The 15,363-nt window shown below is 39.7% G+C and overlaps 1 protein-coding gene across 1 annotated transcript in view; it reads left to right on the forward strand.

Moving 5' to 3' along the window:
* Positions 1–3,880: 3,880 nt before the first annotated feature.
* The window catches only part of LOC123749975 (putative neural-cadherin 2), a 248,062-nt gene continuing 236,579 nt past the window's right edge, over positions 3,881–15,363 (forward strand). The window contains exons 1-3 of the mRNA XM_069339741.1: positions 3,881–3,913; positions 10,057–10,221; positions 12,948–13,082. Coding sequence (XP_069195842.1) covers positions 3,881–3,913; positions 10,057–10,221; positions 12,948–13,082 — 333 coding nt within the window. The remainder of the gene's footprint in view (positions 3,914–10,056; positions 10,222–12,947; positions 13,083–15,363) is intronic.

The following is a 15,363-nucleotide window of genomic DNA, read 5'->3' on the forward strand; positions in this document are numbered from 1 at the left end:
TACAAAGACAAACCTTTCTTGTAACTTCTTAACTAAAAATCTTTCGCTAATCAACTAAAACATAGTCACTTTCGTCATTTTTCAACTAAACTTATTATCCAATCAACCAAAAATAATCAGGATTAATCTCATTCAACACCGTTCTAAACTAAAACAACCTTTCTCTTAGCTAAAAATTGTCAAAGGAATCTTTCCAACACTTTTCATAACTAACTTTATCCATCGTCAAGTAATTGAAAATAGTCTTGTTCATCATTCCGTAACAGCCATTATGTTTCGTCAAGTAAGAAAAAATAACCAAAGATATCTTTCATCGCTGTTCTTAACTGACATTATACTTTGGGGAGCACAAAAATAGTCTCCCTCATCATGTTTTGTCTTTTTTGCTTCACTAAAAGTATTCATCAGTCAACTAAAAAATAGTTACTTCATCATGTTTCTCTGTCATTTCTTAACTGAAATATCACTTCTCTCATCTGAAAAATAGTCATGTGTTGCCTCTTTCCAACACTGTTCTTGACTAAAGTAAGCTTTCACTTCGCTAAAATAGTCATATTCATCATTGTTCCTAACTAAAATTATATGTCGTTAAGTAAGAAATATAGTCAAAGACACTCTTCGAGACTTCAAGGGCTTACTCAAAGACATCAAAGTTGCACTCAAAAACATCCTTTGAGACATCAAAAACATCCTTTAAGACATCAAAGACATCCTTTAAGACGTCAAAGTTATTCTCAGAGGCATAAAAGCTATTCTCAGAGACATAAAAGTTATTCTCAGAGACATGAAAGTTATTCTCAGAGACATAAAAGTTATTCTCTAAGTAACCTTTCGTTCATCAGAGAAACTTTCTAAGACATCTTCGTTCATTAAAGTTTAACTCAGAGGCATAAAAGTCATTCTCAGAGCTATCAAACTTGTTCTCAAAGTCATCAAAGTTATTCCAAGAGACGTCAAAGTTAATCTAAGACATCATCTTTCATCAAAGCTATTCTCTCTAAGCCATCAATGTTCTTCTCTAAGACATAAAAAGTTATTCTCTATGTCATCAAAAAGTTATTCTCTGAGCTAACAAAATACTACTCATGTTCTCAAAGACATTCTCAAAGTCATCAAAGTTATTCTAAGAGCTAACAAAAGTTATTCTCAGAGTCACCCTCGTTCTTCAGAGAAACTTTCCAAAACATCTTTGTTCATCAAAGTTATTCTCAGAGTTATCCAAAGATATTCTCATGTCCACAAAAGTTATTCCGAGCTATCAAAGTTAATCTCAGACATCTTCGTTCATAAAAGTTATTCTCAGAGACATCTAAAGTTATTCTCTAAGACATCAAAGTTATTCTAAGAGCTATCAAAAGTTATTCTCAGTCATGATATGTTATTCTCTAAGTAACCTTCCGTTCATCAAAGACACCTCTCGAGGCATAAAAGTTATTCTCAGAGTCATCAAATGTTATTCGCAAAGTCATCAATGTTGTTCTCTAAGACATCAAAGATGTTCTCTATATCATAAAGTTAATCTCTAAGTCACCTTCGTTCATTAGAGAAACTTTCCAAAACATCTTCGTTGATCAAAGTTATTCTCAGAGTCATCAAAAGTGATCTCTAATTCACCTTCGTTCACCAAAAGTTGTTCTCTAAGACACCTTCGTTCATCAAAGAAACTCTCCTTCTTCCATCATGTTATTCTTTAAGACATCTTCAGTCAAAAATTTCTCTCCAAAATGTAACTAGTTCCGCTTTTCATACGAAACCTGCACTTCTGTTAAAATATATTTTCTTAGTCACTGTGAGATTTTTTTCTCTTTGACAGGTTATCAAAAGTATTAAGTCCTATTGATGTTACGATAATCGTAACTACCTCGCAAGAGAGGCAGACCTTAAACAGCAAGAGCTGCCAGTGGCAGATATTTAATCTTAAAGCCTAAGATCATAGGACAGCGGGAGCAAACCGCCAAGCGAAACCACTCGGGTAACACCTGTCACTTAGGTCGCTGGCTCCTCCTAGTTAACAAACTAATAAAGGGTAGCCGACGGATTCTCACCTCTTATTTATAGAAGTGTGGTGCTGTGCAATGGACTCGAGCTTTAGATACAGACTTGATATGAACATAAGCAGGCAAAGCGTTGCAGAACATAAAATGTGGGGCAGTAATATTGGAAGGTTTGACGTAAACGACCGTTTTCTATAACAAAACAATTTATTCACAAAACAAGACTAAAACTACTACACAGTGAATTTACGTTACTTTACTGTCACTCCAGTGGCACATTAAAGAACAGCTAATCAACAGCCTGATGGACCCACGGTATCCTTATCCCGTCGTCGCTGACTGACTAATGACACTAACTGAACACAGTGGTGCCCACTGGTGACGCAAGCTTGCAATCAATATTGTCACGGCTTCACGGTGACCAATACTATAATCACAAAACTCGACTGGCGCTTGCTGCCCACAACGAGGTACCAAGTAACAAGGCGGTTAATCCAAGAATGATAACCTCTTATAAAAAATCTTACGTTAGCACTTGTCTCTCAGGACAATCAAAACAAAAGTTACTCTAATTGAATTTAAACAATTACGTTAACACACACGTGTCTCAACGACACTTAAATGGCAGCAATAACTCGTACATCAATTAATTACATCAACTTGAAAGTCAAGCATTCGGTGAGTAATTCCCAATTAATTACTGAATACAACAGCCTATTAATTCAGACGAGTATTGACAAAGCCTACTGTCTCTCAACTGACAGTTCACTTCCGGTCTTACGACAAGATTACCTTAACGAGGGTAGACTACTGTACCACACAATGTTACAACACACCGTGTAAACAACAACATCAACACCTGGTGAATTCACTAAGTGGCAGTTAATAATTATCTTTAATTAGCTACGAGTGCTTAATCCCTCTGTCCGCAGACAGATCTGATCAGTCCAACGAATTACAGCAGCTTAATTACAGCGCAATTGACTCCGATCATAACAGACCGTCAACCCCTTACGTTAATCACTCAATTAACGACAGCTCGTTAAATCGTTAACACTACGTTAGTCTTCACTTGACAATTCCTCCACTGCGTGAACTTCACTGTGACTGTTGCCTTTACACGTCCCTACGTTAATCACAACAATCTTCAACGAACAAGTGACCTCGTTAAGTAAATCGTGACCTCAGGTGACGTTAACTGACTTTAATTCTCACGGAATCCTTCACAGTACACAACGCCTTCCACCAAGGTCAAACTTGTCTACGGTTTACACACACAGTACATCACAGTACAACACAGTACATCCTTGCCACTCACGGCAAAACTTGTAAATGACTTCCCCCAGTAAATTATCCACCAATAATTCACACTTTACCACAACACAACAGTAAAATATATAACCAAGGGAAATCTCCCTGTTACCACTTTTCACTGCTGAAAAAGGGAATCAAATTACAGGAATACATACACGGCACATAGAAAAAATAGAAGCAAATAACTCACTTTACTCTACCTCTGAATGTGTCACTAGGTGTCTTCACACACGTCATCAATCACAGTTGGGCCCAACCTCAACTTGATTACAGCAACAGGGTAGACTCACACGTCTCCAATTCCCATTCACCTCCCCAGGTGGTCCCAGGGACAGAGGACAGACAGAATACTGGGGGCGAACCCAGCTTCAGAGTTTTATTACCCAAACGGAAACAGTGTACTTACATCAAACATGCTGGCCCGCAACCTTCTCGCACTCACACATACACGTCAATCACACTCCCACTGCTGCTGCTGGATGATGACGTAGGCGTCTTCACTTCCTACACGTGGTCAGGTGGAGCACAGGGTCCTAGACCACGAGGTTAGCTCCACACACACAGAGACCAGGATGGCGCAGACACACCGGCTCAGGCAGGCCAGGGTGAGCGCACAACAACAGGGATGCGGTACCACGCCCCTTCCACTTGACACGGTACCCCAGGATACAACGGTACACGGTGTTACATGGTACACGAGACCCGAGACAGAGTCCTTCACTGTTCCTCAGAATTAGAACTTTAAGGTTTCTCTCATAACACTGAAACCTTTTCTAGCACGTCTCCCAGCAGTATCTTCAAGCACAGATACGATAGACGGCAGATGTCACTTTCGTAGCCCGATAATTAACGCCTCACTCAGTCCAGTTGCTCTAAGATGGCGTCCCACAATTACGCGGCTAGATGACAAGTTCACACGGTTCGGTACAAGCCCCTTTCTGATTACCGGATTCTTACGCACGGCACACGGAAAGATAGCAAGAAGAATGGCGTGACTTTAATAACGTTGCAGGCGGTATTTCCCGATGCTTGGCCTAGCACGGGAAATGCGTCCTCCCCAAGCCACGTCCTAGGTAAGAATGTCTGTTCCCGCCAACACTATGCCTGGGGTACCATGCGGTACCCCTCAGCGTCTAGGCCAATCACGGTTCATCATTTCTGAGGCCCAGGAGCCTTAGCCAATGCCGCACCTGCCCCATGACGCTACCCCCTCTCACACGAGGCGGATACGTGATAGGGGGGTGGTCTACGGCCGTTAACCCCCCATACCTCCCTCTCTACACTTGACTTGTACAAAATTTCCCTGAAATCAACTCCCTCCTGTAATTTCCTTCACAGACCTGATACAGCGATCAGAATGACATCAATGCCTAGCAAAAATCATGGGCTATCCAACGACACCCAACACGACTGTGAAAAAGTTATATTCAGAAAGTTGAATCACGGTGCACATCACTGGTGCACTATGCAATTTCGTACATAATTCAGTGCACGAGAGAGCAGGGAAAATATGTCCCCCTGACAGTCACTTTACCCTAAAACTGTTCTCTGAACTACACTGCTCAAACCTACGTAACCTATCCTCTCCACCCAATGTTACTTAGTTAACGTAACGTTCCTAAACCTAACTTAACCTGCATAACCTAACTTTACCTATCCTAACTTAACTTACCTTACCTACATATCTTACCTAACTTATCCTGCTTAACCTAACTTTACCTATCCTAACTTAACTTACCTTACCTTTACCTTACCTTTACCTATCTTACCTAACTTAACCTGCATAACCTAACTTACCTACATTACCTAACTAAACCTGCTTAACCTACCTTTACCTATCCTAACTTAACTTACCTTACCTTTACCTATCTTACCTCACTTAACCTGCATAATCTAACTTTACCTATCCTAACATAACTTACCTTACCTTACCTATCATACCTAACTTACCTAACCTAACCTAACTTATCCTGCTTAACCTACCTTACCTAACTAAACCTAACCTAACTTACCTACCCTACCTAACTTAACCTGCTTAACCTAACTTACCTTACCTTATCTAAGTTAAACTGCTTAACCTAACTTACATAACTTAACCTAACCTGCTTAACCTAACCTTACCTTACCTATCTTACCTAACTTACCTAACTTAACCTAACTTATCCTGCTTAACCTAACTTACATACCTTACCTAACTTAACCTGCTTAACTTAACTTACATAACTTATCTTACCTATCCTAACCTAACATGCTTTACCTAACTTAATCTTACATTCCCAAACTGATGTATCCTAACTTATCTAGTCCAACCAGACATGATCTAACTTACATAATTATTCCTGCTTGTCTTTTGTCTTTTGTGTTTCGTCAATCATTGTCTCATACTCATTTACTCATTTCAAGGGTTAATTTCTCAAATGGACATTTTTGCATTTCAAGTGTTATTTGTTTAAGATTGGGTGTTTAACCATTTCAAAGGATTTTTGTTATATATGGGAATTTACTCGTTTCAAGGGCTAATTTCTCAAATGGTCATTTTTTTTGCAGATCAAGGGTTATTTGTTAAAGTTCATCAAGTTGCTCATAAGTTGTATTTATTATGTTTGTTATCATATGTTCTTATTTCCCAACCCCTTAACCTAACCTCTTGTAATCTTAGTGTATTCAGTAGGTTCTATCATATGTTCTTATTCCCCAACCCTTTAACCTAACCTTTCAGATGTAGTTTATTGTGTTTTTGACGTATTTGTTGAATATATTATCCTTTTCATAACCTTTCAGATGTAGTTTTGTTTCTCCTTTGTATATTTTTACCCAAACCCACAATCCCACTTAACCTTCTTACCTTCTTTTACTTTGTTTCTCCTACTCCTTCTAACCCCCCTTTTCCCCCTTGATTAATTTCGATCAAGAACTGGACTCTGATGAATTTTGCTCTCAAAGTGGACTCTGGCAAATTTTCGGTATAAACTGGACTCTGACGAAAATTGGGTATAAAATGGACTCTTGTCAAATTTTCACAGATTACAGGACTCTGACGAATTTTGCTAGAAAACTGGACTCTGATGAATTTCTGTTGATAATTGGACTCTGATCATTTTTGGCCTTTACTGGACTCTGACGAAATTTCGGTATAAAATGGTCTCTGATGAAAAATGGGTATAAAATGGACTCTGACGAATTTTGCTAGAAAACTGGACTCTGACGAATTTCTGTTGATAATTGGACTCTGACGAAATTTAGGTATAAAATGAACTCTGATGAAAAATGGGTTGAAAATGGACTCTGACGAATTTTGCTAGAAAACTGGACTCTGACGAATTTTGCTAGAAAACTGGACTCTGGCGAATTTCTGTTGATAATTGGACTCTGACGAAATTTAGGTATAAAATGAACTCTGATGAAAAATGAGTTGAAAATGGACTCTGACGAATTTTGCTAGAAAACTGGACTCTGACGAATTTCTGTTGATAATTGGACTCTGACGAAATTTAGGTATAAAAAGAAATCTGATGAAAAATGGGTTGAAAATGGTCTCTGACGAATTTTGCTCACAAAGTGGACTCTGATGAAATTTGAGCTTCAAACTGTCTCTGACTAATTTTGCTAACAAAGTGGACTCTGTTAATTTCAGGGAAAAACTTGATTCTGATTATTTCAGGCATAAACAGAACTCTGATGAAATTTGAGCTTTAAACTGTCTCTGACTAATTTTGCTAACAAAGTGGACTCTGTTAATTTCAGGGAAAAACTTTTGATTCTGATTATTTCAGGCATAAACAGAACTCTGATGAAATTTGAGCTTTAAACTGTCTCTGACTAATTTTGCTAACAAAGTGGACTCTGAGAATTTTGGGCACAAACTGGTCTCTGACGAATTTCTATCTATAACTGGGCTCTGTTCAATTTTGGTCTTTACAGGTGAAATAGCCGTAAATGGATATAAAACTAAATGTTATGGCTAAGTTGTCTGTTTTCCTTAACAAAACGTCTAAGACAATATTATCTGAAAATGCTCTTTGAAAAATGTGTGATTGAAAACGGACAAAAGTTGTCCATAGTTTACCTGGAAATGCTGTGACACAAACACGATATTTCTAAAAAATTTCTATAAGATTTTCCTACTTATTTTCCTCATAAGAACACTTAACAAACTTCTATAATCTCAGAAATTATTTTCCTCATACGAATTCCTAAATTCCAAATCTTTGACTCCCCAAATTCTCCTGAAAACCCTGGCAACGCACAGACGATATTTGAATTTCTCCCATAAGAACTTTAACAAACTCGTATGAACTTATTTTCATCATAAGAAACCTTAACAAACTTCTAAAATCTCAGAAATTACTTGCTCATAAGAAATCCTTAATCCCAAATCTGTGACTAGCCAAATTCTCCTGAAAACCCTGGCAACGCACAGACGATATTCTAAATTTACCAGAAAACCCTGACAACGTACAGACGATATTTCCCAGAAACAAAATATCGTCTGTGTGTTGCCATCCCTACTACTGGCTTGGTTGTTATGTAACCTGTTTTAGTCTTGGTTGTTCCGTAATAGTTGTGGGCTTGGTTGTCGCGTAATTGTTGTGGGCTTGGTTGTCGCGTAATTGTTGTGGGCTTGGTTGTTGAGTAACCTGTTGTGGACTTGGTTGTTGCATAACCTGTTGTGGACATGGTTGTTGAGTAACCTGTTGTGGACTTGGTTGTTGCATAACCTTTTGTGGACTTGGTTGTTGCGTAACCTGTTGTGGATTTGGTTGTTGAGTAACCTGGTGTGGACTTGGTTGTTGCGTAACCTTTTGTGGACTTGGTTGTTACGTAACCTTTTGTGGACTTGGTTGTTGCGTAACCTTTTGTGGACTTGGTTGTTGCGTAACCTGTTGTGGACTTGGTTGTTGAGTAACGTTTTGTGGACTTGGTTTTTGCGTAATTGTTGTGGGCTTGGTTGTTGAGTAACCTGTTGTGGACTTGGTTGTTGCGTAATTGTTGTGAGATTGGTTGTTGAGTAACCTGTTGTGGACTTGGTTGTTGCGTAACCTGTTCTGGACTTGGTTGTTGCATAACCTTTTGTGGACTTGGTTGTTGCGTAACCTGTTCTGGACTTGGTTGTTGCATAACCTTTTGTGGACTTGGTTGTTGCGTAACCTGTTGTGGATTTGGTTGTTGAGTAACCTGGTGTGGACTTGGTTGTTGCGTAACCTTTTGTGGACTTGGTTGTTGCGTAACCTTTTGTGGACTTGGTTGTTGCGTAACCTTTTGTGGACTTGGTTGTTGAGTAACCTGTTGTGGACTTGGTTGTTGCGTAACCTGTTGTGGACTTGGTTGTCGAGTAACCTGTTGTGGACTTGGTTGTTGAGTAACCTGTTGTGGACTTGGTTGTTGCGTAACCTGTTGTGGACTTGGCTGTTGTGTAACCTGTTGTGGACTTGGTTGTTGCGTAACCTGTTGTGGACTTGGTTGTCGAGTAACCTGTTGTGGACTTGGTTGTTGAGTAACCTGTTGTGGACTTGGTTGTTGCGTAACCTGTTGTGGACTTGGTTGTCGAGTAACCTGTTGTGGACTTGGTTGTCGAGTAACCTGTTGTGGACTTGGTTGTTGCGTAACCTTTTGTGGACTTGGTTGTTGCGTAACCTTTTGTGGACTTGGTTGTTGCGTAACCTTTTGTGGACTTGGTTGTTGAGTAACCTGTTGTGGACTTGGTTGTTGCGTAACCTGTTGTGGACTTGGTTGTCGAGTAACCTGTTGTGGACTTGGTTGTTGAGTAACCTGTTGTGGACTTGGTTGTTGCGTAACCTGTTGTGGACTTGGCTGTTGTGTAACCTGTTGTGGACTTGGCTGGTACTCACCTAGTTGTACTCACTTATTTGTGTTTGCGGGGGTTGAGCTCTGGCTCTTTGGTCCCGCCTCTCAACTGTTAATCAACTGGTGTGAAGATTCCTGAGCCTATTGGGCTCTATCATATCTACACTTGAAACTGTGTATGGAGTCAGCCTCCACCACATCACCTTCTAATGCATTCCATTTGTCAACCATTTGACACTAAAAAAGTTCTTTCTAATATCTCTGTGGCTCATTTGGGCACTCAGTTTCCACCTGTGTCCCCTTGTGCGTGTGCCCCTTGTGTTAAATAGCCTGTCTTTATCAACCCTTTCGATTCCCTTCAGAATCTTGAATGTGGTGATCATGTCACCAACATTCTGGTGTGTAACCTGTTGTGAACTTGACTCTAGCGAACTGTTCTGCAATTGGATCTTACGTAATTGTTTTTTATTGTTTCAATAGAAAACAATTTATTTTCTAATGAGATATTAATTTATGCTTATTTCTTAATTTATGCATGCTGAAGTAATTACAAAAATATCAATTGTTTATGATTGTATTTTTTTCAATAGTTGTGCTTTTTGTAAAATATACAGGAAGGGTTAGATTTATTTGAGCATCCCTTTTTTTTAACGTTTTTTCCAGGATTTTTGTGTTATAAATCCTAACAATTTTCTTAATTTTTCCTGAACATTTTACCAACCATTACGTCTCACTACCAATGCTTCACCTAGTATCTAAACGGTTGTGGCGGCACTTAACTTAGATCCTTCCCGTAGCCAGGGGCTATTGGTGTAGGAGCGGACAGCGAAGGCACGAAGTTAGACGAGTGAGGTGGTGGACCACAACGACCACAACCCCCGTTTACCTCGCGGTTTTCCGCGAGATAAAAATCACCAGCTCCTCCTCTCTCTCCTTCCTGCAGCACGAGCTTGTGGTGGAGGCGCGGGCTGGGGAGGCCAGGAGCCAGGCGCGGGTGGTAGTGCGTGTGGTCGACCAGAACGACCACGCCCCCGTCTTCCCCAGGGCGCTCCATGAGACGCAGATCACCGAGGAGGACGACAGACATCTACCTAAGACCATCCTTACGGTGAGAAGCTCTTACGGCCATATCTGTCTCCCCGTCTTTTCGTCAGTCTCAAAGATGGGGAGACAGATGTGGACGTAAGAATATCAATATCTCCCTATCACAGTTATTGACGTTGTAATTTGTCCTTTTTCCTGTTGGTCTTTTCGCATATGCTGTTTTGTCTTTTTCTCTTACATACAAACACTTATTGCATAATTTATGCTATGACAGAGGCATAGCCTCCACTAGTCTTAGGCAGATTCAACGTTGAGTATTCAATAATTTATAGCTTTTGAGATGGAAAGATATAGCACCACGACTGGAGTTCAAAGGAGCCCGGGAAGATATAGGGTGAATGTTGACCTTAAAAGAGGGTATGAACAAGTGTGACAGCATAGCGTTCTAGTTCATTATCTAGAAATGTCTACCGGAATTAAGACGACCTAATGAAGTGTACGTATTACCGACTTAAACTTGAAGTGTCTGAGATCAAGTTTCGTGGAACTTGTGGCAAAAGACAACTAGAGGAAATCTTTGCAGCATCAGATCAGTTAAATCATCTTGGATGTGAGGTGTGACATGAGCCCTAAACAACAGTTCTCCTCTGAGCTACATCAACAATTTGGAGGGAATTTGAGATGCCTCATTATTGAGACCACTACTTTAGATGAGGGTAATTGAAGGTCATGACAAGACGTTAAGTACATATTAAGTGGAATGAGAAGTAACAATATTTTGAGAAGTAATGTGAGCAATTGATAAAAATGTGATGTTACCATAATTAGATCAAACGTTACTGTGATGCTTAGGATTGGATTAGAAAACTGAGGGTTTTCTAGCATTTCTGCCCTACCCGCAGATCGAACCCGGAATCCCCGATTGTGAGTAGAGAACGGTGGTACAAGAGAATGGGGGTTTCATCTGAGTCTTTAAACACAGAGGCAATGTATAGAAATTTATACGAAAATAATAAATAAGAAAATATCAAGTTCTGGGAAGTTGGCTCATGTTGATCAGAAGCAAATGATGGTCGATAAGTTTCTTAGTGATCTATTTTCCATCATAAGGACAATATGATGGAGTACCACTATGATGAGTGGCAAAGTCGGAGACCGGGCCGTGAGGCTATTGAACCCCGGCCGCTACGCACAAGGTAGACACTATTACCATATGACCCAAAAGTGTTAAAACTAAACAACATTCAATGTACAACGCTTTGGTATCTTATGGCAACATTTGGATTACATAAGGTTGTTGTTGCTCCCCTTCACATCTTCCTTACCTCAACTTGGTTACTTTTGACTGTACTAATGAAAGCGATCGCGGCCGCTAGCCTCATTATGAACCAAGATTGTTATGATTGTTCACGGTAACACACTGCAACGGTAACACACTACAACGGTTACACACTACAACGGTAACACACTACAACGGTAACACACTACAACGGTAACACACTACAACGGTAACACACTACAACGGTAACACACTACAACGGTAACACACTACAACGGTAACACACTACAACGGTAACACACTACAACGGTAACACACTACAACGGTAACACACTACAACGGTAACACACTACAACGGTAACACACTACAACGGTAACACACTACAACGGTAACACACTACAACGGTTACACACTACAACGGTAACACACTACAACGGTTACACACTACAACGGTTACACACTACAACGGTAACACACTACAACGGTAACACACTACAACGTAACACACTACAACGGTAACACACTACAACGGTAACACACTACAACGGTAACACACTACAACGGTAACACACTACAACGGTAACACACTACAACGGTAACACACTACAACGGTAACACACTACAACGGTTACACACTACAACGGTAACACACTACAACGGTACACACTACAACGGTTACACACTACAACGGTAACACACTACAACGGTAACACACTTCAACAGTAACACACTACAACGGTAACACAGTACAACGGTAACACACTACAACGGTAACACACTACAACGGTAACACACTACAACGGTAACACACTACAACGGTAACACACTACAATGGTACACACTACAACGGTTACACACTACAACGGTAACACACTTCAACGGTAACACACTACAACGGTAACACACTACAACGGTAACACACTACAACGGTAACACACTTCAACGGTAACACACTACAACGGTAACACACTACAACGGTAACACACTACAACGGTAACACACTACAACGGTAACACACTACAACGGTAGCACACTGCAACGGTAACACACTACAACGGTAACACACTACAACGGTTACACACTACAACGGTAACACACTTCAACGGTAACACACTACAACGGTAACACACTTCAACGGTAACACACTACAACGGTAACACACTACAACGGTAACACACTACACGGTAACACACTTCAACGGTAACACACTACAACGGTAACACACTACAACGGTAACACACTACAACGGTAACACACTGCAACGGTAACACACTACAACGGTTACACACTACAACGGTTACACACTACAACGGTAACTCACGGTGACCCACTTCAACGGTAACACACGGTGACCCACTTCAACGGTAACACACTACAACGGTAACCCACTACAACGGTAACCCACTACAACGGTAACCCTTGGACGGTAACCTCACATGCCTTGAACCATCATTCAGCTCTCCATAAGGACTATAATGAGTTTCAGAGGTTGTCTTGCCTCCTGCAGCAGGTGACTGCTACAGACGGCGACGCGGGAGAGTATGGACTCCTGCGGTATAGCCTCTCTGGTGATGGCGTCTCCAGCCACGAATCAAGGTCCGCTTTCGCCATTGACCCTTTGACGGGGGCCATCCGCTTGCTGAGGGTGAGTTTGTGTTCACACTTGTGTGGTTCACACTTGTGTTTTGAGAGGGTGAGTGAAGAACAGAAGAGAGGGGAATTAATATTAACGAAAACAGAGAGAGAAAGGCAGAGGGAGGGATTGACTGGAAGGAAGTGAAATGCTAATGATGACATTTACTTGAATGTAAGGGGTTGAGAGAATTGGTGGAGGGAAGGAAAGAAAGAGAGAGAGATGAATGGGAAAACGAAGTTAGAGTTGCACAGATAACGAGAAAAAGACAGACAACGAAAAAAGGCTAAAAATAACGACTGTTTGGAGTTAACAATCAGAAACTATGACAAATAATTTAAGTTTTGTCCAAAATGCCGGCAAAAGGGGCAGCCTGAGGCGTAGAGACCGCGGAGGAAACATTCTAAAAATTATTCATCTTTCAAAAGAGACCTCGACCCCCTTAGTTAAATTAATATAAAATTTTCATTCATCATATTTATCGGACGCAAACACCAGGACCCGTAATGTAGTTACCAGTTACCTCATTACAAGGCCCTAAACGCTAGTTACTTCCAGACCTCAACAAAAGTGCCAGTCGCCGGCTAGCGAAGAGAGAGAGAGAGAGAGGAGAGAGAGAGAGAGAGAGAGAGAGAGAGAGAGAGAGAGAGAGAGGAGAGAGAGAGAGAGAGAGAGAGAGAGAAACGTGCATGAGACATAGAGATTAGAAATTTCAAATCTTTGTTATGAACTGAAATTGTTATTGTCATATATTTTAAATTATATTGCGCATATCTATTTATTTTTAGTATATATATATATATATATATATATATATATATATATATATATATATATATATATATATATATATATATATAATATTATATATTATAATATATATATAATATTATATATATATATATATATATAATATATATTATATATATATATATATACATATATATATATATATATATATATGTCGTACCTAGTAACCAGAACTCACTTCTCAGCCTACTATGCAAGGCCCGATTTGCCTAATAATCCTAGTTTTCATGAATTAATGTTTTTTCGACAACCTAACCTACCTAACCTAACCTAACCTAACGTTTTCGGCTACCTAACCTAACCTAACCTATAAAGATAGGTTAGGTTAGGTTAAGTAGGGTTGGTTAGGTTCGGTCATATATCTACGTTAATTTTAACTCAAATTAAAAAAAATTGACCTCATACATAATGAAATGGGTAGCTTTATCATTTCATAAGAAAAAAATTAGAGAAAATATAATAATTCAGTAAAACTTGGCTTATTAGGCAAATCGGGCCTCGCATAGTAGGCTGAAAAGTGAGTTCTGGCTACTAGGTACGACATATATATATATATATATATTATATAATATATATATTATATATATATATATATATATATATATATATATGTCGTACCTAGTAGCCAGAACGCCCTTCTCAGCCTACTTTGCAAGGCGTGATTTGCCTAATAAGCCAAGTTTTCCTAAATTAATATATTTTCTCAAAGTTTTTTCTTATGAAATGATAAAGCTACCCATTTCATTATGTATGAGGTCAATTTTATTTTATTGGAGTTAAAATTAACGTAGATATATGACCGAACCTAACCAACCCTACCTAACCTAACCTAACCTATCTTTATAGATTAGGTTAGGTTAGGTAGCTGAAAAAGTTAGGTTAGGTTAGGTTAGGTTGGTTAGGTAGTCGAAAAAACATTAATTCATGAAAACTTGGCTTATTAGGCAAATCAGGCCTTGCATATTAGGCTGAGAAGTGCATTCTGGCTATGTTCTGGCGTTCTGGCTAATCCTTGTTTCAGTGCTGAAACAAGGATTATCAAGAAACTAACAACATTATATGGAGGACCTATGGCAATTCCACGACCAAGAGATGGCTTCCTGAACCTTGCAGGAATTAACCTCACTGAGGACCAAGTCACTCTCCTAAATCTGGGCATAAACTGTCATGTTATGTCCAGACCGAGTGAGATGGCCCTGAAAGTAGAGTTGGAAATTCTGTTGGACGACATATTCGACCTCGATACACAAAAGAAGGTCACTACCAAAGATACCTTACAAGCAGAACTTATTGCAGAAGGAGGAAAGAATCGAGGCAATTACAGAAGCACCATACTGTCCCCCGAGCTCAAAGCGGCAGCTAAAAGCCTTCGTGAGAACAAGGAGATAGTTGTCAGGAGAGGTGACAAGTCGCCAATATATGTCATTCTTAAAAAAGACGAATATCTGCCGAAAATGAACATCATACTCTCTGACCAAACTAA

The sequence above is a fragment of the Procambarus clarkii genome, chromosome 42 (assembly GCF_040958095.1).
Source record: "Procambarus clarkii isolate CNS0578487 chromosome 42, FALCON_Pclarkii_2.0, whole genome shotgun sequence".
In the NCBI taxonomy this organism is placed as follows: Eukaryota; Metazoa; Arthropoda; class Malacostraca; order Decapoda; family Cambaridae; genus Procambarus; species Procambarus clarkii.